This window comes from Dipodomys spectabilis, unplaced genomic scaffold (genome assembly GCF_019054845.1).
Source record: "Dipodomys spectabilis isolate Male_0828 unplaced genomic scaffold, ASM1905484v1 ptg000157l, whole genome shotgun sequence".
NCBI classification, from domain to species: Eukaryota; Metazoa; Chordata; class Mammalia; order Rodentia; family Heteromyidae; genus Dipodomys; species Dipodomys spectabilis.
Window position 1 is genome coordinate 4,898,133 of NW_024870834.1, and position 25,940 is coordinate 4,924,072.

At 41.0% G+C, this 25,940-nt stretch overlaps 1 protein-coding gene across 1 annotated transcript in view; it reads right to left on the bottom strand.

Moving 5' to 3' along the window:
- The window catches only part of Ppp4r4 (protein phosphatase 4 regulatory subunit 4), a 75,667-nt gene extending 53,713 nt beyond the window's left edge, over positions 1 to 21,954 (bottom strand). Inside the window, exons 1-2 of the mRNA XM_042692638.1 lie at positions 21,832 to 21,954; positions 20,603 to 20,676 (exon numbers count right to left, since the gene is read on the bottom strand). Of these exons, the coding sequence (XP_042548572.1) occupies positions 20,603 to 20,676; positions 21,832 to 21,954 (197 nt within the window). The remainder of the gene's footprint in view (positions 1 to 20,602; positions 20,677 to 21,831) is intronic.
- Positions 21,955 to 25,940: the final 3,986 nt, after the last annotated feature.

Below are 25,940 nucleotides of genomic sequence, written 5' to 3' on the forward strand. Positions count from 1 at the left end.
GGCACTTATGGAGCAGTCTACTCAAGTGAGGCGGGCCATCTGATAATGGACTGCAGGCTCTTCTTCATAATAATGAAGCAAGAAAAATAATGTAGCAAGAAAAGGGAGGTAGAATAACCTGTAGTCTACTTAAATGCACATTTTAGGGAAGTGTGATGAAATCCGGCTGTGCAATGAAGTAGAATACTGAGAAGAGTAGAGGCTGACCATACAATGAAGTAGAGTACTGAGAAGAATAGAGGCTGACCATACAATAGAGTACTGAGAAGAGTAGAGGCTGACCATGAAATAAAGTAGAGTACTAAGAGTAGACCCAGCAATAAAGTGGAGTAGTGAACTCCCATGCTGGAAATTTCTCAGGGCTGTGAGCACACTGTAACCTCAGCTGACTTTAATCACAGCACAAATAAATCAAGTATGCAGGGCAAGTATAGATCTAGTCCACCATAACTAAATGGAGGGAACCTAACTATGATTGACTAAAAGAGGCAAGTATAAATTTTACTTTATTGCTATTTGATTGTGGTATATGCAATTTCTAAATAGATATTTGATCAATGTTGTACTTTTGAAACAAATTAAGCTTCTAAGACTTCAAAATCTACAAATTTCAATTGGAAAACCAGGCACAAGAAACCTTCATCATGGCTGTATCTTGAGCTGCATATTTTCCCCCCACTGCACTGTTTTCTGGTATGTACTCCTTTTATGGAATACTCAGAAATGCAAAGACACAAATTCACTCAGCAAACCACTCCTCCAAAATAGAAAAGAACTAGGCTAATCAACTAAGTTGTACACTAGTGGCTAAAAGGGGAAGAGGAGACAAATTATGAGTAGTTAAGTAAAATGGATTTAGGACAGCTATCTTTTAAATTCTAAATTAATTTTACTAATTATTTAATTCTCATTGGGAGATACACCCATTTTATAGAGATATTTATAGAATGCATTAAACCAATGCAAACAAATCAGTGAGTTCAAGCTTTGCTATAATGAAGTCTGGAAGTATTTATTGTTGCAAATTCTGTTGTCATAATGGTAAACATTCAGGTAAATAACTGATAGCTAGTTTTTTTTAACTCTAATCCAGACTGTTTAGTTGAAATTTTACATCCTCATTCCTAGCACACAGTAAAAGCTTCATATATTACTTACTGATTTGCCTCTACTTTGCATCACCAACTACCTGTACTGTCAAAGACTGGGTCTTATTACCTGAAAACACTCTATGTCTAAAATCTTAAAACTTTGTACTCTCCTTGGTTGGGCATGAACTCATCTTTCCAGTTTTCTATTGTCAAAGAATCCCAGTTTTCACCTTTACCACATTTCTAACTCACATTTCTCCCAGTTTTAATTTCTTCTTCACTAATCTTAAGCTTACTATTACTTCAGACTTAACTGATAATCTTATTTCTTCCATTCTCCTAATAACAAGGTAAAAATACTACTGAATACATTATATGCTAGGCATTGTGCTAATAAATGCCTTACTGGCATTCACCTTGCTTAATTTTCACAATAATCATATAAAATGAGTAGATACTATTATTGCCACCGTTTTATCTTATAAATGTAAAGATACTTTCTCAACTTATCCATCCCTGTACAACTCCAAAACCCATGCTGCGAGCCATGGCACTATGTGGCTTCCCTTTCAAACTATACTTCCAGCTAATATCACCAATTTCAAACCTATCCATCCACTTTTTCTACCCTACTCCTGCTCATAAGCTATGCTACACTACTGGAAAGAAAGAAAAAACTTGTATGATTAATTATACTGGCTAACGCTTTTAGAAACATAAGGTTATTAACAAAAGTTGGTCATGACCAGGCAAAAGGCCTGCACTGGCCATCTCCCTTGGTAAACTCCAGAGGACCCCACCCATCTGGACCCCATCCCTCTGGTGGCAACTATCACTAGGATGTAGAAGGAGCATCTCCCAAGTGACTCGGCACAAGGTTGGTGAGGGGAGGTTTCTGATTGGAGTTCATGGAGGCTTGCAACTGATAGAATTAGAGTTATTCATATGCAAGGTTGTACCATTTCTACTGTCCTTCTCCTGGCTTTTTCACTGTGCTCAGATTAGTCCTAGAGGTTCCTCTGCCCTTCCCCTCACTTACTGCAACATTAGACCTCAATGAAGGTTTCCCGCAGATTGTCAGAGGCTTATGATCTTTATCAAGCTAAGCTGAGTGGCAATCACCAAGAACAAGTGAAACCTGGAATCCAGACCCAGGGCCCTGGGCAGGACAGGTGGAAGACCGCTGAAGAATGACTCCCAGTACCTAAGACGCTGCCATTCCTATGCCATAAGCCCTCCACTCACTCAACAACTAGGAGGTAGCTGAAGAGTGTTACGTAGAGTAAACAGAACAGAAACAAGGCTGAGACAACATAGGACTTCTGAAGGTGGAAAACTGAAAATGGAGACAGCCCCAGTTGCTAGGTGAGCTCCAGAGGACCATCAAGGGTTAAGATGCCTAAAGCTCAGAAATTCTAACAGTAAAAGATATCAAGAGTTAAGGATACTGAGTCAGGAGCAACTAGCAAGCAGCAGTTGCAATAAGCTGAATACCTGGAGCTATATGTGACTGGAGCCATAAACCTCTAATTTTCAGAGCCATCAGCCTCTGGTACTAAAGGGCTCAGGGATGTCAACCTCAAGAGAGCTAATCCTTCCCCATTCATGATTTCCATCAACAGGTTAAAAGGACCCTCAGACATCCATTTTGTGTCACTAGAGATGAAATAGGTAGAGTTAAGAGAGCTAATACAACTGACTCCTTCATGTAGCCACACTGGAGAAAACAACTGTGGAACTTATTTAAGGTCAGCCAACTGTCACAATATCTCCACAAAGCAGGAATCTGATTTTTAGAGAAACACAAATAACTATTCATATAAATTAATTTCACACATGTACATTTTCTTCTTTAAGAGAAAGTCTGCAGTCATTATAGCTAATATCCATTATGTAAAAAATGAACTAGGTAAGTTAAGTGTAGGGATGGGAGGGAGAAAATGAGGGAGAATTATGATACTGATCAAGAAGTATTATACTCGGGCTGGGAAGGTGGCTCAGTGGTAGAGCGCTTGCCTTGTATGCCTGAGGCCCTGGGTTCGATTCCTCAGCACCACATAAGCAAAACGAAAAAAGCCGGAAGTGGTGCTGTGGCTCAAGTGGTAGAGCACTAGCCTTGAGCTGAAGAGCTGAGGGGCAGCACCCAGGCCCAGAGTTCAGGCCCCACAACTGGACCCAAAATAAAAAAAAAAGAAGTATTATACTCATAACCTGGCTTGTGGAATTGTAATCCCTTTGTATAACTACTTAATAATAAGATATGATCAATTTTCTCCTTGATATCTTATATTAAAATAAGTATTTTTGAAATGCCCATCATTTTCTTTACAAGTTCTCTATCAAAAAACAAAATCACAGCCAGACACTGGTGGATCACACCTATAATCCTAGCAATTTGGGAGGCTGAGATCTGAAGACTGTGGTTCGAAGCCAGCCTAGGCAAGAAAGTACCTGTGATTTTTATCTCCAATTAGCTACTAAAAAGCTGGAAGTGGAGTGATGGATCAATGGCAGAATACTAGCCTTGAGCAAAAGAAGCTCAGAGACAGTGCCCAGAACCTGAGTTCAAGTTCCAAGACTGGAATGTGTGTGCACACGTGTGTATACACACACACACACACACACACACACAGATTTACTGATATAATTGTTAAATTAAAATTGCACATTTTCAGCCAGGCTCCAGTGGCTCACGCCTGTAATCCTAGCTACTCAAGAGGCTAAGACCTGAGGATCATGGTTTTGAAGCCAGCCCAGGCAGGAAAGTCTGTGAGACTCTTATCTTCATTAAATCACAGAAAAAGCCAGAAGTGGTGCTGTGGCTCAAGTGGTAGAGTGCTGGCCTTGAGCAAAGGGAGCTCAGGGACAGTGCCTAGGCCCAAAGTTCAAGCCTAAGGACCAGCAAAAAATAATTTTTTGTTTAAAAATCACACATATTGAAGATGTACAATATGTCATATGTTTTTACCCTTTTTATCATAAACTAACAAATTATAATTGCATCTATTTATGAGTACAAAGTGATTGTGAATCTATGTCCCTAAATGTCAACGTTTTAACATACAGTGATTAAGAAAACCAAGCTAGCTGGGCACTGGTGGCTCATGCCTGTTATCCCAGCTACTCAGGAGGCTGAGATCTGAGGCTCTTGGTTCAAAGCCAGCCGGGGCAGAAAAGTCCATGAGACTCTTACCTCCAATAAAAACCATTAGAAAACCGGAAGTGGCGCTGTGGCTCAAGTGGTAGAGCTCACCTTGAGCTGAAGAACACAGGGACAGCGCCCAGGCCCCAAGTTCAAAAAAACAAGAAAGAAAGAAAACCAAGCTAATTCTCATAGCCATTACCTCACACACTTTCTGTGTTGAGAATGTAGTGGTTCCATACATAAGGACATTCTGTCACCAAGGGACCACAGATAGGATGATTTCACTAATTACAGCAACCAGCTTAGTTTTTATAAGGACACTTAATGATAGTTGTGCAATAACGTAATCTTCTCATGATTTAGTTCTCAGAATATGTCCTTGCTGTAAGTGATCTATGACTGTACTTAAAAATCTACTATTATACCAGATTTTAAAGTTATCCAAGGAATACTTAGGTATATACTTTCTCTAAGGAAATATAACTTTTAATTACACCACATATAATTCAATGTGTGAATGATTCAGATAAGGTTATTTATAGCTACATGTTGCCCTTCATCCCTCCCCTTTCTCTAACGTGTGTGTCAAGATTTTAATATGCAGTCCACAAGATGAGATCCACGTACTATTTATGTGGGACACATAAAGAAAGAGTATATGCTATTTTTTGAGATTACAGGTAATGATTTTTACTACAAAATAAGAGTTGATAAAGTAACAAGGTATTCTAATGTATATACTGCTTACCTGAACAAATAATTAAAGCAGCATATTAAAATATGCAAAATATTAACCTTAAATTTGTTTTACACAAACACTAGTCAAAAGAATTAGAGTTGGCTAGAATCCCTCCAGATTTTCTGCCTAAAGATAGCAAATATTTTTATAAGAAAATAGAAGAAAAGCCAGATGCTGGTGGCTTATATCTATAATCCTAGCTACTCAGGAGGCTGAGATCTGAAGATCGCCGTTCAAAGCCAGCCTGGGGAGAAAAAGTCCATGAGACTCTTATCTCCAATTAACCACCAGAAAACCAGAAACAGTGCTGTGGCTCAGTAGTAGAGCACTAGCCTTGAGCTAAAGAACTGAGGGACAGCACCCAGGCCCAGATTTCAAGCCCCATGACCAAAAAGAAAGAAAGAAAGAGGGGGCGTGGGGAGGAAGGAAGGAGGGAAGGAAGGAAGGAAGGAAGGAAGGAAGGAAGGAAGGAAGGAAGGAAGGAAGGAAGGAAGGAAGGAAGGAAGGAAGGAAGGAAGGACGGACAAGGGCTAGGAATGTAGCTTAGTGGTAGAGTGCTTACCTAGCATGCATGAGCCCTGGGTTCGATTCCTTAGTACCAAATAAATAAAAATAAATAGAAAAAAAGGAAGTAGTAGTGAAATTGACATACCAGCCACATGGGAAGTGCCAATGACTGCATGCACTGCAATCTGCACACTTAGCTAGAAAATCCTCCTCATTTTATTGTCAGAGTACAGAAAAACTAAATCATGTCCCCTCGGTCCAATAACTGGTTAGTGGCTGTGCTCCATGTTTCTCCAACAGGATTAAAAGAAAACCACTTCTTATCTATCTCTTGATGTCTCACTTTTTTAAATCAAGATTAGTTTCAAGACCAATTACATGAATATGTCCTTGTATAGTAAATAAGTCACTAGAGGTAAATAAATAAAATTCATACTATTTTGGAACATTAGAAATATTTTCCCTAGGGAAAAAAGGGCAGGAGATCACATCTATTTGTCAATGAAAGTACCAAAAAAATTTTTAAATATTTTCTTAAATAAAAACACTGGGATTTTGAGCACCACCCTGGTAGGTTTCTGATAATCAAGTATTACTCAAGTCTTGTGAATGTTCCTACTTGCTTAAAAACATTTAATCTGTTTAAATAGCAGAGATGAGAACAGATAAATTTTCAGGTGCTCCCAGGTTTTAACTGTGACATGAAGCAGATAATAGCATTATTATGTGAGATAAATAAGCCACCCACATTAAAGCTCTGAAGGAAATACTGGTACCAGAAACGTAGACAGCTGAAAATTAACATGAAAAGCAGAGAGACACAAGTTCAAAGGCAAGAGGTCCCAAGTACTTGGTGGACTTAAAGTAATAGAAGAATGACTGGAGTAGACAGAAAGGGGAAAAGGGATAGGAGAAAAAAGCATAGAAGGGTCATAGAAATCAAGGAAAGCACATAGCCATCCATGGACATCACTTCCTCCCCTCATCTGGCCATAGAAGTGGCCTCTCCCACTGCTTGGCCAAGTCCTTTCTGTGACTCTTTTCCCTCTTTAGACAGGTCCAGATGGCTCAAACCTATAATCCTAGCTACTTAGGAAGGTGAGGTCTAAGGACGGCAGCTTGAAGCCAGGCAATTAGACAAATCCTCAGACTCTATCTCCAATTAACACCAAAATGCCAAAACTGTAAGCCTGGCTCAAGTGGTAGAGGACCAGCTCTCCAAAAATTCCTCAGGAGAGCATGAGGCTTTAAGTTCAAGCTTTAGTAGCAGCATACATGCACACACACACCACACACACATACACACACACACACACACAGTCTACTTTCTAACAAATATAGTTCATGGTTGTACTTCCAAGCAAATATCATTCAAAACTATTACCAAGAGAACTTACCACCTTATTACCAAACAAATTCAGTTTGTAACTTACTACCGAGAACGTCTTTGAAATTTAACTCCATCAAGCGTCTCAGTCTCATTTTTCATACTTAAATATATAAACATTTTATTCTAGCCATAGAACTAATTCTATCCAAATATTTTTAAAACAAAGCATGTAAAACTCTCAAATATAACCCAACTCCAATGTTCTCAGTTCAGTAAGATAAAATACATTTTTGTTTTATCATACTATTAGTGTAACCAGTCCTTAATGAAAGATGGCTACTTTCCGAGTTACAAATATCTACTTCACACATGACCCTATTTTTTAAATAAGTTTTTTATTGTGAAAATACTGTACAGAGGGGTTACAGTTACATGAGCAAGGTAATGAGTACATTTCTTATCAAGCATTGTTGTCTCCTCCTTTGTTTTTCCCCTACCATCCCTTCCCTTCCATCTCCACAACTACAGACCCTTTTTTTTTTTAATTGTGAAAATACCATACAAAAGGGTTACAATTGCATGGGCAAGGTAATGAGCACATTTCTTACCAAGCATTGTTGCCTCCTCTTTTGTTTCCCCTTCCCATCCCTTCCCATCTCCCACCCCCGCTCCCCTCTCAACCCCCACTACCAGCCAAAGTTGTAAAGTTTGTTTTTCGACGTAAGAACTTGTACATCTCATTGTTGCAATAGGTCCACCTGTATTCTTATTTAAACTATTTGTTTTTTTTCCCTTCCCCTCCACAAATTATACCAATATCAAATACAGTGAAAGCAGGGGTTATACCATGGGGGAGGGACATACAAAACAACAAAGAAATAATCTTACAAATATGTTAGAAACAATCACAAGAAAGAAAAACATCTGAATCCTTATCTTGGGGTTCATTTCACCTAACATCAACGTATTTGACCTTTTCTGCTTGTCTCGGACATATACTAGTTATTGCAAATAAGGGAAACCATGGGACCTATGTTTCTTTGGGCCTGGCTTACTTCACTTAATATAATTTTTCCAAGTCTTTCCATTTCCTAACAAATGAGGCAATGTCATTCTTTCTGATGGAGGCATAGAATTTTTTAAAGGCTCTGAAACTTCATCTATCCAGGCAGTTTCTGTCCCACGGGGATCTCTATTAGCACCACCTACTGGACAAAACAAGAAACTGCCAACCTCTTTTCCTTTCCATAATCTCACCTTTGAAGATACTCAGCTGAAGCAACATGAAATTTTAAATTCTGTCAGAACAGTCCATCACATGACACACCAGTGAGAGAATATGAAAAATGTCACCTGAAGACTGTATGTGTTTGAATGTTATCACAAAGAGAAAAACCAAACTTCTTGATTTTTACAATAGCAAACTGACCTCATTAAAGGTATGTGGGGGGAAAATTAACCTCAATCCTTTTATAGTATAGACAAAATTTAACAGGAAATGGGTGGCAGATATAAAATCTCAAATGTTTTTCTCAGTCGTGGGGCTTGACTCTGGGTCTAGAAGCTGTCCCTGACTGACTCTGGGCCTGGGCGCTGTCCCTGGGCTCTTCAGCCCAAGGCTAGTGCTCTGCCACTTGAGCCACAGTGCCACTTCTGTAGCACTCTCACGGGCTTTCCTGCCTGGGCTGGCTTTGAACTCGCCTCCTAAGATCTCAGCCTCCTGAGTAGCTAGGATGACAGGCGTGAGCCACTAGAGCCTGGAAAATCTCAAATTTTTTAAAGGAATATATGAAAAGATCTTTGTAACCAATGTCCCAGAAAAGATTTATTTTTGGTTCTGGGCCTTGAACTAAGGCCCTCTTTTTTAACTCTTGTGAGAAAAGCTGTCTTTTCTGTCAGTGGGTTTCTTAAAAGTTCCTGCTTTGGGCAGGTTGCTAAGCTCTTGTTGATTATTTTAAGACAATATCAGCAAGAAAAGGAAAGAGGATAAGGTAGAATTTTTGAAATGTAAGGTTTTCATCTTAACTAATTGTTCCAAGATGGAAGAGAAATTAAGACACACATTGTTCAAGAAAGTAGCAGAGGGTGTGAGTATGTTTTGAGATTGCTTATGTTGGACTGCTAATCTTATCTCAAGTCTTTTCAAACTAGTCGATCACAAGCAGATAGTGAACAAGGAATAAAAGGGAGGAAGGGTGAGAATATGCAGTAACTGTAGTTAATATACACTACGTTAAAAATGAACTATGTAACTTTTGGGTAGGGAGGAGATGGAAAAGATGGGGGAAAGCCAAGGAAGGGGCAAAAATGCCCAAGAAGCATTGCACTCATAAACTGACTTAGGAAATTGTAACTCTTTAACTACTCAAAAATAACTACACAGAGAGAGAGAGAGACAGAGAGACAGAGACAGAGAGAAACACTAGGTGAGTGAAAGGACTAGGCATCAACTGAAAGAAAACACATGCAAAGCATATCCAACAACAGGCCCATGATGAGAACAGGCACATCACCAAACCAGACAATGGCTGCCTCATACACACAGGTGAGCACACATAATGTCAGCCCTGGTCAGTAGAAATCTCACACTACCCTTACTGAAGCACCTTAGAAGACTGAAAAGAACACATCTTACTGAGCACATGGAATCACTTTCCTATGCTTCTAGTACAATCACTCATGAAATGGATTTGCCAATTGGTAACTGTTAGCATACTTGTAATCAGCCTCCTACTCCTAGATGTTTAACAGTAAAGGAGGAAAGCGCAAATCCACAGATTTGTAAATGAATGTGTATGGCCCCAAACTACCCGAATGTCCACCAACCAACCAGTGAATAAACAAAATGTGTTATATCCAAAAAATTAAGCAATTATCAATAATAAAAAGACTATTGATGCATGAAAACTTCATGTAATTCAAAATAATTACGTTGAAAGAAGCAAGATAAAAGAGTAATACTGTGTTATTTATTTCTATACAACTTGAGAAACTGAAAGCTATCTATAGTAGTAGAAAGCCAATCAGCAAGAGGGAGGATCAGAAAAGGACAAGAAGGATGACAAAGGGATGTGTCCCTTTTAAGGGGTAATGAATTTTTCATTATTTGATTATAATAGTTTTCCAGACAGATATATATGTAAACAACCAAACTGCAATGTTTAAATATGCATAGCTTTTTAGAAATAAAATATATATCTTGCCATATGACTCACTACATTTGATTCTAAAGCACATTTCTAAAAGGTATGAAAATATGTCTTCAATCTAGGACAGGCAAAGTTAATCAACACTGACATAAAACAAATCAGTGGTTGCCTAGTGTTGGGTCAGGGTATTAACTGCAGAAGGATACTAGTGGCTTGGGAGGGGGTTGATATAAATGTTTTATATTTTGACTAGAATGCTGATCATATGGGAATATCCATTTGTAAATGCTCACCAATGGTGCACTTATTTTATTTCAACCACCTATCAATAAAATATTTTCAGAAATTAGAGAACAGGTTGGATTTAACAATCTAAAAAAAATCCATATGGACAGAAAAACTTTACACCTGCAAAAAACTTGCTCTATATCCAAAGTAAAATAAGTTCTGAATTACAAACAGATGATTTTTACAGATAGTAACCATTATACTTTACTGGACATACATACAATTCCCCTCTGACTAGAGGGAAAGCATATTATAAAGTATATTATTCACTAGTGTACAACAGATTTTACAATTATTTCTAAAGTGATTAACATATGCCAAGGTCATATGCAGGTAGAGCAGGGGACTATGAAGAACTAAGCCTGAGTCTTCTTTGGGCCTCCTACATCAATGGCTAGTATGATCCAAGAAAGGTGACTTAAATGATCAAAGATGATTTATAAAAAGATCATTGAACTTTACTCAATGGTTTAGTTTCCCTCCAATTCTTAGACTGCTATGATTATAATTGCTTAGTAGAATTAACACTAATTCTATGTCAATACTAAGAAGTCACAATTCAACTTAAGGCTGTAAACCTAGCAATATCATTCCAACATTCTACTGAGAACTAATAAGATTAGGATAAAACTTAAATCTTTCGGGGCTCAGCGGTAGAGTGCTTGCCTTGCATGCATGAGGCCCTGGGTTTGATTCTTCAGCACCACATAAGCAAAAAGAAAAAAGCCAGAAGTGGCGCTGTGGCTCAAGTGGTAGAACACTAGCCTTGAGCTGAAGAGCTGAGGCCCAGAGTTCATGCCCCACAACCGGACCCAAAAAAAAAAACCTTAAATCTTTCTATATCTCAGCCTAAGGATGTTGGTATAAATGAATTGTTAATGAAAATACATCTACATATATTTATAGTATACATACATGTATTATTTTTATATTGTTGCTATATACTTCATTCAACTACATGATTATTCATTTTTATATTATATTATCTCATTGTAGGAATTTACAAGTATGTTGAACAAATAATAAAAGATTTACTTAAAAGCTACCTAGCTCTCTTACAAGTACAGCATATTATTAAGCTCCAGGATTTGATAGCATATATGGGTCACTCTTACATTGTTGAAAATAGTCTACCTTTTATTTGTCCATTTTCCTACAGATCTCATGAGATCGTCCTACTTTCTACTGATTCACAGAGAGACTTTTGAAGCTCTAGTAAGTTGAAAAAAGAAACAAATGCCTCCCGCAGTTGTTCTCAGCACAAAAGACAAGGAAAAGATAATAGGAAATAACCTCCAAATCCTTAATAGGTAGGGATCTAGAACTTTTCCAAAATAGGGAATTCAGGATTTGCCAAGTACCTAATAACTGAATTCATACAGCTGAAATCCATTTATATGCTTCTCTTAATACTTGTCACAGTGGTTCCTCTGTCCAAAAAAAATGAAAATGAGGGGTGCCTGTAACTTCTATGGAGAAAGTCAAGTCATCTGGACATCATCTTCACATGGGATGACACCAGGCACTTGGCAAAAATAGGACTCCTTGTAATCACTGAAGTACAAGGAAGGACTGGACTGGTACTCCCAGAAACAAGTAAAGGACTACAACCTCTATCCACTGTATTTCTCATTCTCAAAGAAAAGCACACAAAATGTCTCATGTCCTAAAAGACACCAAGCCTTTTAAACAGGTGCCTAGTAGTATGAAAGTAATTATAAAGATGTATATTAACTCCCTTTCTTGTACGAAAAAAAATAGGTTAGCTGCTATAAGAAAATCATGCACAAAGAAACTTCCAAAGACTTCTAACCAGGCAGTTCAGAAGTGATACGTTAGAATTACATACTAGAAACTTATTTCTTTCATTTCCTAAAAGGTTATCAGCTGAGGACATGTATATGCATCGCTAGTGAAAGTAGAAATAGGTAAAAAGTACTTTAGAAATCGTTTATTAGCATCTTTTAACTAGACACATGAATATGCCATAACTAATTGCTGTACTTCTAGGAGGATAACTAAAAGAAATGTATACATATACTAAGAAACTATATGTTAGTGTTTGCAGTAACATTCTTTATTTTTTTTTTAAAAATCCCCTAACTAGAAGCTAAATTCCATCAACAACAGAATAAATTTCGATATATTTAATGGAATCTCATGCAGCAATGAAAATGAACAATCTTTTGCTTCATGCAGTATTATGGATAAGTATCCTTTTTTTCATTTTAAACAAAAGAAGTCAAGCACAAGAAAGAAAATACTGGGCCTCCCTCTATATAACATTCAGAATCATACAAACTTGGAGGGCTGGGAGAGCACTAGGGAAGGCCACTGGGTTAATCTATTAATATTCCATTTCTGAATCTAGCTGCTGGTCACAGGGGTAGGATCACATGTGCACATTCCTGTGTATATTCAAAGCTTGTTTGAAAAAAATAAAATTCTCTTCTAAGAATGTAAAGGGGAATAAAGGACATATTAGATCATGAGACCAGATTCAGTGGGGGCATAAGGAAGGAATACAGGGAAGAAAAAAAGATCGCAGGACATGCAGTGAAGGCCCGTCCTTCTCAGCTGTGAAGGTGCGAGGTTGCACTCTCCACACCCTTGCCAATGGCTCACCTGCTGGCTGCTCTGGAGAAGGCCTCATTTGTCCATTCTCACTAGGCCAGTTACCAAACCAAGACTAAGATGTTCCATTCTTGAACTAGTTCATCTCAAATTCCTTTGATCTTACAATTACTTAACTATTAAATATTACATAAATAATATATGAATAAAAAAAGAGTTCTGTGCAAACTAAGTCGAAACTTTTAGAAAAGCTCATTGAAAACAAATTGTCAAAGAGTATTTCCATAGCACTAGAGAAGAACAACTGAACTTGTAAAAGACTAGCAGAAAATCATAAAATCCCCACAGCTGTATCTCCCCTGCTTCACAAAGTTTCATCTGTGAATTTTCACTCAGCTCCAGACAAGCCTGATCTCTCATGGCTCTCTCCATCAAAATATTAGCAATATTATGTTAACATTTACACCATTTTTCTGATTCCCCTATCTTAATTTATGAGGGATTTAAAGACTTCCTACAATATCAGTAAAGAAAACTGGACAGGCAATGTGGGCCTTTCAAGATTGATCAATCTCTCTCTTTCTCTCTCTCTCTGTTATTCTCTGCCTCTGTGTAATCTCTTTCGTTTTCTTCACACACACACACACACACTTCACTAAAACAGTATTAAAATAGTAGCATCAAAAATGTGACAGAGTAAAGGATCTTAACATAAGCAAACAAAGTTTTCCACACAAATTTTTACTTTTGATATTGCGAGAGTTTTCCTGGTTTGGTTTTTTTTATTTTCATTTTATTTTTTTGCTTGAACTTGGGGCCTGGGCACTGTCCCTTAGCCTCTTTGCACTCAAGGCTAGTGCTCTATCACTCAAGGTACAGAGCCACTTCCAGCTATTTCTGAGTAGTTTATGAAAGATAAGAGTTTCAGAGACTTTTCTGCCTAGGCTGGCTTCAAACCATGATCCTCAGATCTCAGCGTAAGTAGCTAGGATTACAGGCATGACCCACTGGCGCCCAGCTGAGAGATTTTTAAAGCCAAAAGAAACAAAAGTTAGACAGTAGAAAGTCAAGTACTGGTGTTCCCTCACTGCTGCCCTCTTGGGTCTTACCACAAAAGAGATGGCAGAGCTCTCAGACCTGAGATGTTTAGTACTAACCCTAGCTTGCATAGCTCTGGGTGAGCAGAAATCTCACTGTTAGGGTCATTAGGGGGAGCACTTCTTTAAAAAAAAAAAAAAGGTTTGGGGGTTCCCGAACTAAAAGGTATTTTAAACCATGTGGGGAATGATGGCTTATGCCTATAATCCTATTCAGAAGGCTGAAATCTGATGACTGCAGTTCAAAGGCCAGCCCAGGCAGTAAAGTCCATGAGACTCTTATCTCCAAGTATCCACCAGAAAACCAGAAATGGAGCTGTGGCTCAAAGTGGTAGAGTGCTAGGTGCTAGCCTTGAGCACAAAAGCCCATAAGTCCTGAGTTCAAGCCCCACAACAGCAACAACAAAAATGTACTTGATTTTACCATCCCCAGAAGGCAATCACAGAATGTTTTATAACTCTCAGCACAAAGTAAAAAGTAGTTTCAAACAAGTAATTTAAAACTCACAACTGACTTTAAAAGAAACAGATGGGCTAGGTTTGCTAGCAAATCAACACATCACACGCTTAATATAAATACAAATATTGCTTAAGACAGGAGATCATTTGCAAGACAATATAAATTTGAGTCTAGGCACGGTGGCATATATCCTTCCTACTTGGGAGGTGGAGATGGTAAAGATTTCAGTTTAAGACCAACCTGGGCAAAAATGTTACCATCTCAACCAATAAGCCAGGTATAACAGTAGACACCTGTGATCCCAGCTATTTAAGAAGCACTGACAGGAGAAATTCAATCCAAGGCTAGCCCTAGGCAAAAATGACAGACCCCATCTGAAAAATTACTAAAACAAAAAGGGTATAGGTGGTGCACAAGTGTAGAGCATCTGCCTAACAACAGCAAAGCCATGAGTTCAAACCCACTTCCACAAGAAAGAAGAGAAGAGAAGAGAAGGAGGGGAGGGGAAAGGAGGAGAGGAGAGGAGAGGGAGGGAAGGAGGGAAGGAGGGAGGGAGGGGGAGAAAGAGAGAGAGGGAGGGAGGAAGGAAGGAAGACAGGGAAGGAAGGAGGGAAGGAAGAAAGGAAAAGAATGGAGGGAGGGAAAGATAAATTTGTAAAGCAAGATGAGTTATTATCATTCAGCTAAAAATGCTTCATTATAATTTGTGAAGATTCTAGTTTAGGATAATTATTGTTAGCAAAGGAAATTTCTAGGTAACTATCACAAACTTCCCTTGATATACTTTACTTGTCTGTTACTTTATTATTAGAAAGAAATATTGTTCTCTTTAAAAATCTGATATGTAAGCCAGGCACTGGTGGCTCATGCCTGTAATCCTAGCTACTCAGGAGGCTGAGATCTGAGAATCGAGGTTCAAAGCCAGCCCGGGCAAGGAAAGCCTGTGAAACTCTTATCTCCAATTAATCACCAGAAAACCAGAAAGTAGAGCTGTGGCTCAAGTGGTAGAGCACTTTCCTTGAGCTAAAGAGCTGAGGGACAGCACCTAGGCCCAGAGTCCAAGCCCCACAACCAAAAAAAAAAAACCCTCTGGTATGTACACTGAGCACTTAGGTAACCAGAAGGGAATAAGTATTAATTGTGTTCCACTGTGTGCCACATAACAGGGATTATATTTTCTACTTTACAGATGAGAAAATCAGGGCTCAAAAACCATAAATAACTTTCCTATGATCACAAAGATAATGAAGCCTAAGTCTGTCTGATTCTACTACCTATAATATAAAACAGCATTTTTGTCTTCTTACAGGCATTCATTCCATGAACAGGTATGTCTTTATATTACATCAAAGAACAAGAAAGAACTAAACAACAACACAAAATACAGCTTGTCTTCCAGGAGTTTATAATCTATTAAGGAAAATACATACATCCACATAAAGTTATGAACATAAAACAATGATTAATCACTTCTGGATGGACGCAGTCACAAAAACGCTGTAAAGCTGGGAGACGCCTGCTACCTATGTGGTCTCAACAGTTAGAGTAGGTCACAGGACAGATCCTGGCTGGTAAATTCTGGGCAGGTGGAATGAAAGGGTACTCCACACAAGGAAAGGCAAAGGTAAGGATGACCACAATGAATCTGGTACCATGGACAAACCAGCATGACTGCTTCAAATAGGGCCAGTCCCAGGGGAAACAGCCTAAATGTCCATCCACTGATAAAACATAGCACAGGAGACCCACTGCACCTGAGGGTTTGCTTTGTGAGGTTATCCATGGCCAGCAATGGTCAGAAAAGATTAAATGGAAAATTCCAGAAATAATTCCTAAATTTTAAACAGTGCGCCATTGTGGTGAGTTCTCATCATCCCACACCATCCTGCAGTGTCCCTATGCTTCCCCATGCTTGTGTCTAAGCACTGCAGTCCTTCCTTATGTTACGAAGTAACGGCCAAAAGCACAAGACAAGTGATGCTAGTAATTCAGATAAAAGAAACCAGAGACACTGTGAAGTGCTCCTTTAAGTGAAAAATAAAACATACACTAAAGTTGCTAAGACATATGTTAAAAAATATCTTCTATTGTGAAATGCTAGGAAAGGAAAAATAATTTGTGCTATTATGTGTCACACCTCAAAATGCAAATGTTATAGCCACAATGCACGGTGAGTGCTTAGCAAAAATGGGCAAAGCACTAGATTATAGGGCTCGGTACTATTTGCAGATTCCACATCTATTGGGTGTCTTGAAACATATCCCCTGAGGATAAGGGGGAAATGACTGAATACACATGTAATGGAATACTACTTTGCAATAAAAAAAAGTACTGCTGCATACAACAGTATGGAATGGTCTGGAAAACACTGTGCTAAGTAAAAGCAGTCAGTCACAAAGGCCACATATTATAATTCTATTTATAGGAATGGCCAGAAAAGAAGCTCCATGGAGACCGAAAGAAAACTCATGAGTGGTTCCCAGATACTGGGAAGATTTGAAAGAGAGACTTCTGGTGACTGCTAATATTATAGAATTTCTTTTTAGGCAGATGGGAATGTCCTAAAACTGATTATGGTAATAATCAGATACACTTAAAACCACTAACCTGGTGCTGGGAGGGTGGCTCAGTGGTAGAGCGCTTGCCTTGCATGCATGAGACCCTGGGTTCGATTCCCCAGCACCACATAAGCAAAAAAAAAAAAAAAAAAAAAGGAACATTAAGTCTTGGGCTGGGAAGGTGGCTCAGTGGTAGAGCGCTTGCCTTGCATGCATGAGGCCCTGGGTTCGATTCCTCAGCACCACATAAGCAGAAAAAAAAAGCCAGAAGTGGTGCTGTGGCTCAAGTGGTAGAGCGCTAGCCTTGAGCTGAAGAGCTGAGGGACAGCGCCCAGGCCCAGAGTTCAAGCCCCACAACTGGACCCAGAAAAAAAAAAAAAACACTAACCTGTGTTCTTTGAGTAGTAAACTCTCTAGAATGTGAATGACATTTCAAAAAAGCCATTTTAAAAAGTGAGGAACTAATGGGACATCACACTGCACAGCTAAGGGAGTCCCAGGTTGTCCTGAAGGCTAAAGAAGGGCTGTAAGACACATGAATAAAGATTTACTTAGTGAACAAACAGTATACATACTTAGGACTCTTCTCTAATAGAATTACTCACATATTTTGAGTACATTCCTAAAATATATGCCAAAATCACACAGAAGAGAGAGAACAGAAAAGATGCTGTGATATGACTTTGACTAAGACACAAGCTGTGACTATTAGCAAAGTTGTTTTGCTTCAGTGCTAAATGCCACAGATGGGTATATCAGCATCATATTTATGCAAAAACCAGAAATTCATCTGTGGTAAATTTTCAAGTACCATAATGTTCTAAACTTACTGTGAAAATTGCATTAATAAGTGACCTGTCATGCTTTAGGCTAAGATAATAAACAGTAATTTCTTTTTCATTGGATGACAGTACTCAGTATATAATGCTTTTTTAAGATTATGAATCCAATTTAAGTGCTATGAGAACCTCCAGTAACATAAAGCATTTCCTACTGGTACACATTTAACTCTAAATTCTAATTTATCAGAGTATTCCAACTGAGGTGGGGGTTTGGGGGTTGGTTTTTGAGGGGAGGGGGCAGTCCTGGGGCTTGAACTCAGGGCCTGGGGCACTGTCCCTGAGTTTGTTTTGTTCAAGGCTACCACTTGAGCCACAGCACTACTTCCAGCTTTTTCTGTTAATGTCGTACTGAGGAATCAAACCCAGGACTTCATTCATGCTAGGCAAGCATTCTACCGCTAAGCCACATTCCCAACCCTCCAAGACAGTTTTAATATGCAAAATAATAAAGCTACAGAAACAAACCTAATACACATAAGCAGAGGAATATTAAATATGCAATACAAGAAAAAGATAAAGCACTCAAAACTAAACCTGAAAATCACCAACAGATAAGAGAAATGAGAGTCCAATATTAAGTTCTCTAGCATTGGGAAGATTTTAGAAGTAGGCAGGGATAAACTGCATTTCAAACAATAATTCACAGCAAGAGAGCAGATAAAGCAGGAGGCTTTAACAGAGGCAGACTAGAACACATCTAAGAGACAACCAGCCCCCTCCCCTGAACCCCCAGCAGGCCTAAAGGCAAAACCCCACATGCTCCCAGGAGGTGGTGAGATGTTATAAATACAAAAGTAGAACTCTGCTGGCGACCCCATATACAACCAGACTAGTGTTCCTCTGCCTCCTGAAAGGTAGGTGAGCCACAAGAAACCAAAGGAGACATCTGATCCCTCCAAAACTCTCTTCTCTAAAAAGGGAAGGCCCAATCTATCTCTATAAAAGCTTTGTAAGTTTCAGATCTAAGTAAAACTTATGTTCTATGTCTGAAAAATAAAGAAAACTTAGAAGGCAGCTTCATTTTCTAACCAACAATAAAGGCAAACTGGAACACCAAAAAACTTTCCTAAAAAAGGCTTATCAATGATATCTAGAACAAGGTGTCTATATCACCAGTAAGTAGAACAATAGTCTCTGTTTCCAGCTGTACACCCATGTTTACACTAAAGGAAAGGGTTTAGTAGGAATAGCTAAGGGCTTATTTCCAATCATTAAGTGCTTCCTGTTCAGCTTATCCAAATGTTCATCAACTCTCTACCTACTTCCTTCCAGTAAATGAACTATGGAAAAGGCAAATGTTGACAGCTATTGTTCACCATTTTAAACATGCCTTTAGCAGGAAAAATACTTTCAAATATCACACAATAAAACTGGTTAAAAGTTAGGTCAGTCTCTAAGCAAACACCATAAAGTATATACTATTAATTGACAAGTGAATCATTTTTTTCTTTTAAATAGGGCACAGATGATCATCTACCATAAATGACCAATGTGGGCAGAGGGGATATCAAGATAAAGCAGAAGCACTGTATAGGAACTGCTGAAGGCACTCTCTGGTGGTAGGCATATTGATACTTTCTACCTAAGAGCTGAAACTCAAGATGCCACTAATAGGTTAAAGAACAGTTAAGAAAATGGAAGTCTTAGCAGTGGAATTCTTTAACAGAATTACTCAGTAAATACCATGGGGCTGAAATCATAGTCTAGAAGCAAAAATAAAACAAAAAACTAGCCAGTACCTGGAATTGCCTAACTAGGTCTAAGCAAAGGAGACAAGGACATAAGTAACATCAGCTTTTGAGGCCAGATTCTGAGAAATGAATGTGAAGAGCAATTTGTCAAAAAGGAAAAAAATGTGCAAATGAAAGAAAAATGGCAAAGAAAATATGCACAAAAGGCATTAGGAAAATTTCTACTTCTGAAGAATTTTATTTTTGTCAGTGGTGGGGCTTGAACTCAGAGCCTGGGTGGTTTCCCTTAGCTTTGGGGCTCAATGTTAGAGCCACAGCTTCACTTCTGGTTTTTAAACGGCTATTTGGAGCTAAGAGTCTAACCGACTTTTCTTTCCAGGATGTCTTGAAACTTTGATCCTCAGATCTCAGCCTTCTGAGTAGCTAGGACTGTAAGAATGAGCCAAAGATACCCAGCTAGAATTTTTATCAATATATTTATTAATGGTCACTGTATTCATTTTTAAGAAGTTAAATCTACAACACAATTTTAAATGATTCAGACAACAGTATAAATAGTTTCAATAATCATTTGCCATAAGCAATTCTAGAAGGCCTGTGAAGTGATTTGAAATCTAAATGACAGTAAGCTCAATTAAATTTTAAAAAATTTATAAAAACTCGCAAGCAAACCTATAAAGCTCATATAGGAAAAGTAGTATAATCAGGATACACTGAGCAGAAAAATCTGTATTTGTAGATTTCTTTTCTGTAAACACCATGTAATGTTCAAACTCTATAACAAACTTAAAAATTGGTGGGTACTCTTAACTCTTATCTAAGCTAATAGTAATATAAGCAAAAAAACAAAGCCAGAAAAGAAAGAAAAGGAGTTCAGTTCGAACCTCTGGTTGTTCTGCTCTTCTTCCTCCTCCAAGCAATATTCTATAAACTAGTTATCTTATCGATTTCAGCTCTGAAATTCCTAAGTTCGAACTCAATCTAATTCATAATTAAGTGCCATGCATTCAAAAGTACTCTCTCTGTTCAAGAGATGAGTATATCTGAGCATAAATAAAACAACATTCCGGAAAGCATTCACTTATTCCACAAGACTGAAAGAACAGCAATTTCACAAAGACTAGGAAATACCTGAGCAGATAAACAGCCCTTTCAATATCACTGAGGTCTTCATCAACTGTCAATCTTTCTATTTCTTCTGGTGTCTGTCAAGTATAAAATACAAATTAAGCACATGTTCAGTACAGAGCAATAAAAAAGTATCAGCAATAAACTAATCAAGGGTCTGATGATTCCAGCTACCTCAACCACAGAGGTCTCTAATTGGGCGATCTACTTTGGGGGGGGGGGGGAGCTGTCTGGGGCTGGAGAGTTGTTTTTACTCTTCTAGCTTCACGCAGCTTGAAAATCACGTCGTGGCTTCAGAAGCCTGCTAAAAATCCACTTCAAATGCATATATAATGCATGCATATATTATATACGTACATGCATATACACGCACTTCTTATCTCTAATACCCCAAGGCTTTCTCCAGCATTTTCTACCTCAGGAAATGCCAAAAGGGGGCGGGGGGGGGGGGGGTAAAGACTGCAATCTGGCGGGGGGTTGGGAAGGGAATGAACTCCGGGGTTGGAAGGAAATCAAGGATTGGAGACACTGCGGCAGGTGGGAGTGAGGCACGCTAAGGGAACTGTGAGGGGACGGGAAGAAGGGGGAGAGGTGGTCCCTACGCTAAGCTCGCAGGCCACGGAGCCCCTGGAGCCCGGGAGGAGGACTGCGAGGTGGGGGAGCAGAAGCGGGGGAGAGCGGGGTCCCGGCCGGCGTCCGGCCCGAGGGGCTGGAAGGGAAGGACACGCGGTGACTCAGGGATGGGTCGGGGTGAGCCGGCTTTGAAGAGCGGGTCCCGCACCGCTCTGGGGCGGGGCTGGGTGGGAGGCCGCGCTGCCCGGGGACGCGGGACCCGACCTCGACCCGCCGGACCGAAGGACCGGACTCTCCTCAGAGGACTGCGAGTGGACCCGGGACCCGAACGTGGGGCGGCACCACGGGGCGAGGGGCCGGAGCCGGGGGCACACTGAGGGCCGGGCGGCCCGGGGGGACGCGGGGGCCAGCCCCGTGGACAGGGCCCGGCCGTTCCCGGGGGTGGGCCGGGGGCCCCGGCGCGTCAGGGGCCAGGGCCGGGTTCCCGGAGGCCGGGGCTCCGACAGGGAGAGCGGCGGCGCGTCGAGGAGGGAGCGCCGGGAAGAGCCGGCTCCGGGGACCCGGCGACCGGCCGCAGGACGAGGGGCCGGCCGGAGCGGACGGCGGCGGGGGGGGGGGGCGGCCCCGGCGCCCCGAGGGGACTTCGTCTCGGGGCGCACCTTGAGGCTCCGGCGGACCGGCCTCTCGATGATGGTGAGCTCCTGCAGGTCCTCCATGTAGCCGAACAGGCTGTTCTGACCGAAATCCATCGCGACGCCGGCGGCGGGCGGCGGCGGATGCATGGACCGCCGGGCCCCGTCGCCGCCCGGGCCGGAGCGGCCCCGGGATGCCGGACGCGCGCAGCCCCGCGCCGCCCACTAGCAGGACTCCACTCCCGCTCTCGGCCGCGGGAGCCGAGCGTGCCGCTGCAGCCGGCGGGAGCTCGAGAGCCTCCCGCCGAGGGGGCGGGGCTGGCGGAGGGGGCGGGGGAGGGCGGGGCCAGGGGCGGAGAGCCGCCGCCGCGCCCGCCTCGGCCCCGCCCCCTCCCGGGCGCCGCGCGCGCGGCGGGACGCAACTGCCGTGCAACGTCGCGCCCTGCGCCCGCCTCCATCTGCCGTCGCCCCGCCCCTCCCTGCCCTCGCCCCGCCCCGGCCGCGTGCGCCCCGTGGCGCCTGCGCACAACCCGTCAGGGGTGGGGGAGGTCTGGTGGGAGAAGAAGGGTGTGGGAGGAGGGGGCGGGAGCTGGGCGCGACGAGACTGAGCCAATGAGAGGAAAGCGGGAGAAAGGGAGGTGGGTCGGGGGTCTTCCTCACCAGCGAGAATAACTTTCCATTCTTCCCCCAAGGGCTGAGCACGCAGACGCCCCCCTCAGCCCAGCCCCAGCTCTGGGGTAGGGGTGCGTGCCCTGATAAACCTAGCAGTCGGGACGGGGTGTGTACAGGCCAGGTAATGGGGGACAGGGATGTGGGGATGTTATGTGGTCCCAGACAGAGGGGCCGACGTTTGGGGAGAGGCAGCGTCCCCTTTAGCCGAGAAATGAAGTCAGCCTTCGAGGTGAAGCCTGGACGTGCTTGGCTGGGGCTGGTTGTCCGAGAAGCGCCTAGGGATGGGGAAGTGGTGCCTGGCAGGGTGGGTGGGAGGGAGGGAGCGGCCCTGCTCCCGGGGAAGCCCACCTGAGTTGCGCACACGCGGGTCGGTCACAAGTAGGAGGCAGGGGGAGGGAGGCTGAAGCCCGTTTGGGACCTCATGAGTTTGGTTTCCCACTCAATCCCTCTCCACACTCCTAGTTCTCTGTCCCCATATGTGTAAGATATGTCACATTGCCTCCATGTGTCTCTAAAGATCATAATGTCTTTGGTTGATGTGTCTTTTTGTATATAAATGCAAATTGTAAATGGCATTGTGGTAAGAATTCATTCTGTTTCCTGTTTGTTCAACATAATATATCCGAGAGATCCTCTTACTGTCGCTGTGACAAAATGTCTGAAAGAAACGACCTGGAGAAATCTTTATTTGGGATCACTATTTCTGTCCTTGGTCATCTGGCCTAATTGCTCTCAACCTTGGAAACAGTCTGTTAGGACAGAGGAAACTGTGACAGATGGAGACTCTTCATTAATGGCCACAAGAAAGCAGAGGGCATAAGAAGAGCAGGTAAGGTCCCAGGACTTCTTTAAGGGCATTCTCCCAATCACTTAAAAACCTCCCAGAAAGCCCCACCTCCTAAAGGTCCCACCATTTCTAGATAGCACCACAGACCATCAAGACCTAGCCCTTTGAGATGATCAAGGTATAGCGTCTGCATATATGTTCATGTCAAAATGAAACCCTCTTAATACAACTAATTGATGTTAATTAAAAATGTGGGGGGGGGGAGACGTGAACCACTTTTTATACACCAAGGCTTCATTAAGTCCTGGCAATACACATTGTGCTAATCAATTCCTCAAAAATGAAGTTAAGTGCCACTGGTCAGTTATTAGTTAGGCCTGTCCCTCACAGACCATAAAGAAGAAATGAAATTGCTGGGTCATGCAGTCTACTGGGCTTACTTTCAATCGCACCACCTGCCATGATGATGTCTGCCAGGTTACATTCCTACCAGTGGCACATGAAGAGGACAAGATTCCCAGCTCCTCATTTATATGCTAATGTCTGATATTATCCGATGTGCTAATTTATATTAATTAGTAAAGTAGGATTGCATTGAAATTTTCATTTGTATCCTCTTGATGATTGGTGTGTTTACTATTTTTCCATGTACACAGGCACTGAATTTTTCCTGCTTTGTGATTTATCTAGTTACATCCTTTGCTTCTTTTTCTGCTGGATTTTCTACTATTTTGCAGAGTGAATTGGAAGAATGTCTTATACATTCTAAATATGAATCCTCTGTTAGCTTTGGACATCACAAGTATTGCTTCCTACTTTATGTGTCCTGATAGCTTAGTTGTTGCTCACCTACAATGAATGAGAAATACTTAATTCTGGTAGTGACAAATGCACCAAATTTTGGCCTAGTGGTGTGTGTTCTTTTGGGTCCTATTTGGGATTCTTGGTTCACATAGTCACCTCCATTTTTCTCTAGCTATATTTTCACCTTTTACATTTAGGTTTTAAGTCAGCTGGAGCTCATTTCCATACAGAGTACTAGTACAACTATGATATTATTTTCTCTACACAGTGAGCCTGTTTTCCAGAAGCACCAACTTAACAACCCATCTCTTCTCCACCAATGTGTGATAGCATCTCTGGCATGTGCCAAGTCCCTGTAGGTACACATGTCTCTTTCTGGGCTCTCATTGCTGCTTTATTGGTGTAGCTGTTATTGTGCCAGTTCTGTGCTGATTGTATTACTATGGCTTAGTTACATAGAAGCCCCCTCTTATCTGTACTTTTACATTCTGTAGTTTCAGTTATCCACCAACAATCATATTCTTTCAAAAAAAACCCTAAATGAAAAATTCCAGAAATAAATTATTGCTGTCAGACACCGGTGGCTTATGCCCATAATCCTAGCTACTCAGGAGGCCAAATCTGAAGACCACAGTTCAAAGCTAGCCTGGGGAGGAAAGTGCATGGGATTCTTATCTCCAGTTAACTACCAAAAGAAAAAGAAAGGCAGAAGTGGAACTGTGACTCAAGCGGTAGAGTGCTAACCTTGAGCAAAATAGGTCAAGGACAGCACCCAGGCCCTGAGTTCAAGCCCCAGGACTAACACAATCATCATCATCATCATCATCATCATCATCATCATCTCTAAACTTTCACTTGTCATGATATCTCATGTCCTGTTCCCCTATGGGGCCAGATGTAAACCTCCCCATGCCCAGTTTACATGGTACATGAATATCTTCATGCCATATATGGTACCCATCCACTGGTCATGTAAGGTTATTCTTATTTTACTTAATATAGTTATTATTTTATCATTAATTATTAATCTCTTATAGTATCTAATTTATAAATTAAACTATCACAGGTATGTACATATGGGGGGGGACATAGTCTGAGGTTTTAAGGAGTCTTGAAATATCTCCTGTGGATAAGGAGGACTAATGTTTGTACTATTATCTAAGAGTAGATCTTCTCTATTCTTAATTCTTTTCTTTCAATGTTGTCTTTGAAGTTCAAAGCAAAAATGGTTAAGCATGAGCTCCACAGATAAAATCTGATTTTCTGACCCCAGTTTTAGAAGGGAGTAAAGACCAAAGCAGGCTTTCAAGTTGTCAGCCTTTAAAAGGTGGAAAAAGAAGTTTCAAAAGTTTGAAAATTCTTCCTTAGAATTCTCCCTTAGAAGGGAGTAGAGCCATACTGACACCTGGAACTTAGCCCAGCAAACACAATTTCATAGCTGAACATCAGTGGCTCTCCCCTGTAATCCTACCTACTCAGGCAGCGGAGATCTAAGGATCACACTTTGAAGCCAGTCCAGTGTCTGTGGGACTCTTATCTCTAATTAACTACCAAAAAAAGCTGAAAGTGGAGCTCAAGTGGTAGATTGCTACCTTTAAGCAAAACAAGCTCAGGAACAGTACCCAGGCTCTGAATTCAAGCCCCTGGACCAGCACTACACACAATAAAATTCTGACTTCTAACTCCCAGATTTGTAAGGTAATAAATTTGTGTTATTTTAAAGCCATCAAGTTGGTAGTAATTTGTTACTACAGCAAAAGGAAAGGAATGCCAGTATGTACATGAGAAAAAGAATTCAAATTTGATTTCTACCTTAGGCCTGACACAAAAAGCTAATTTCAGGTGAAAAAAAAACCCTGAAATATAAACACAG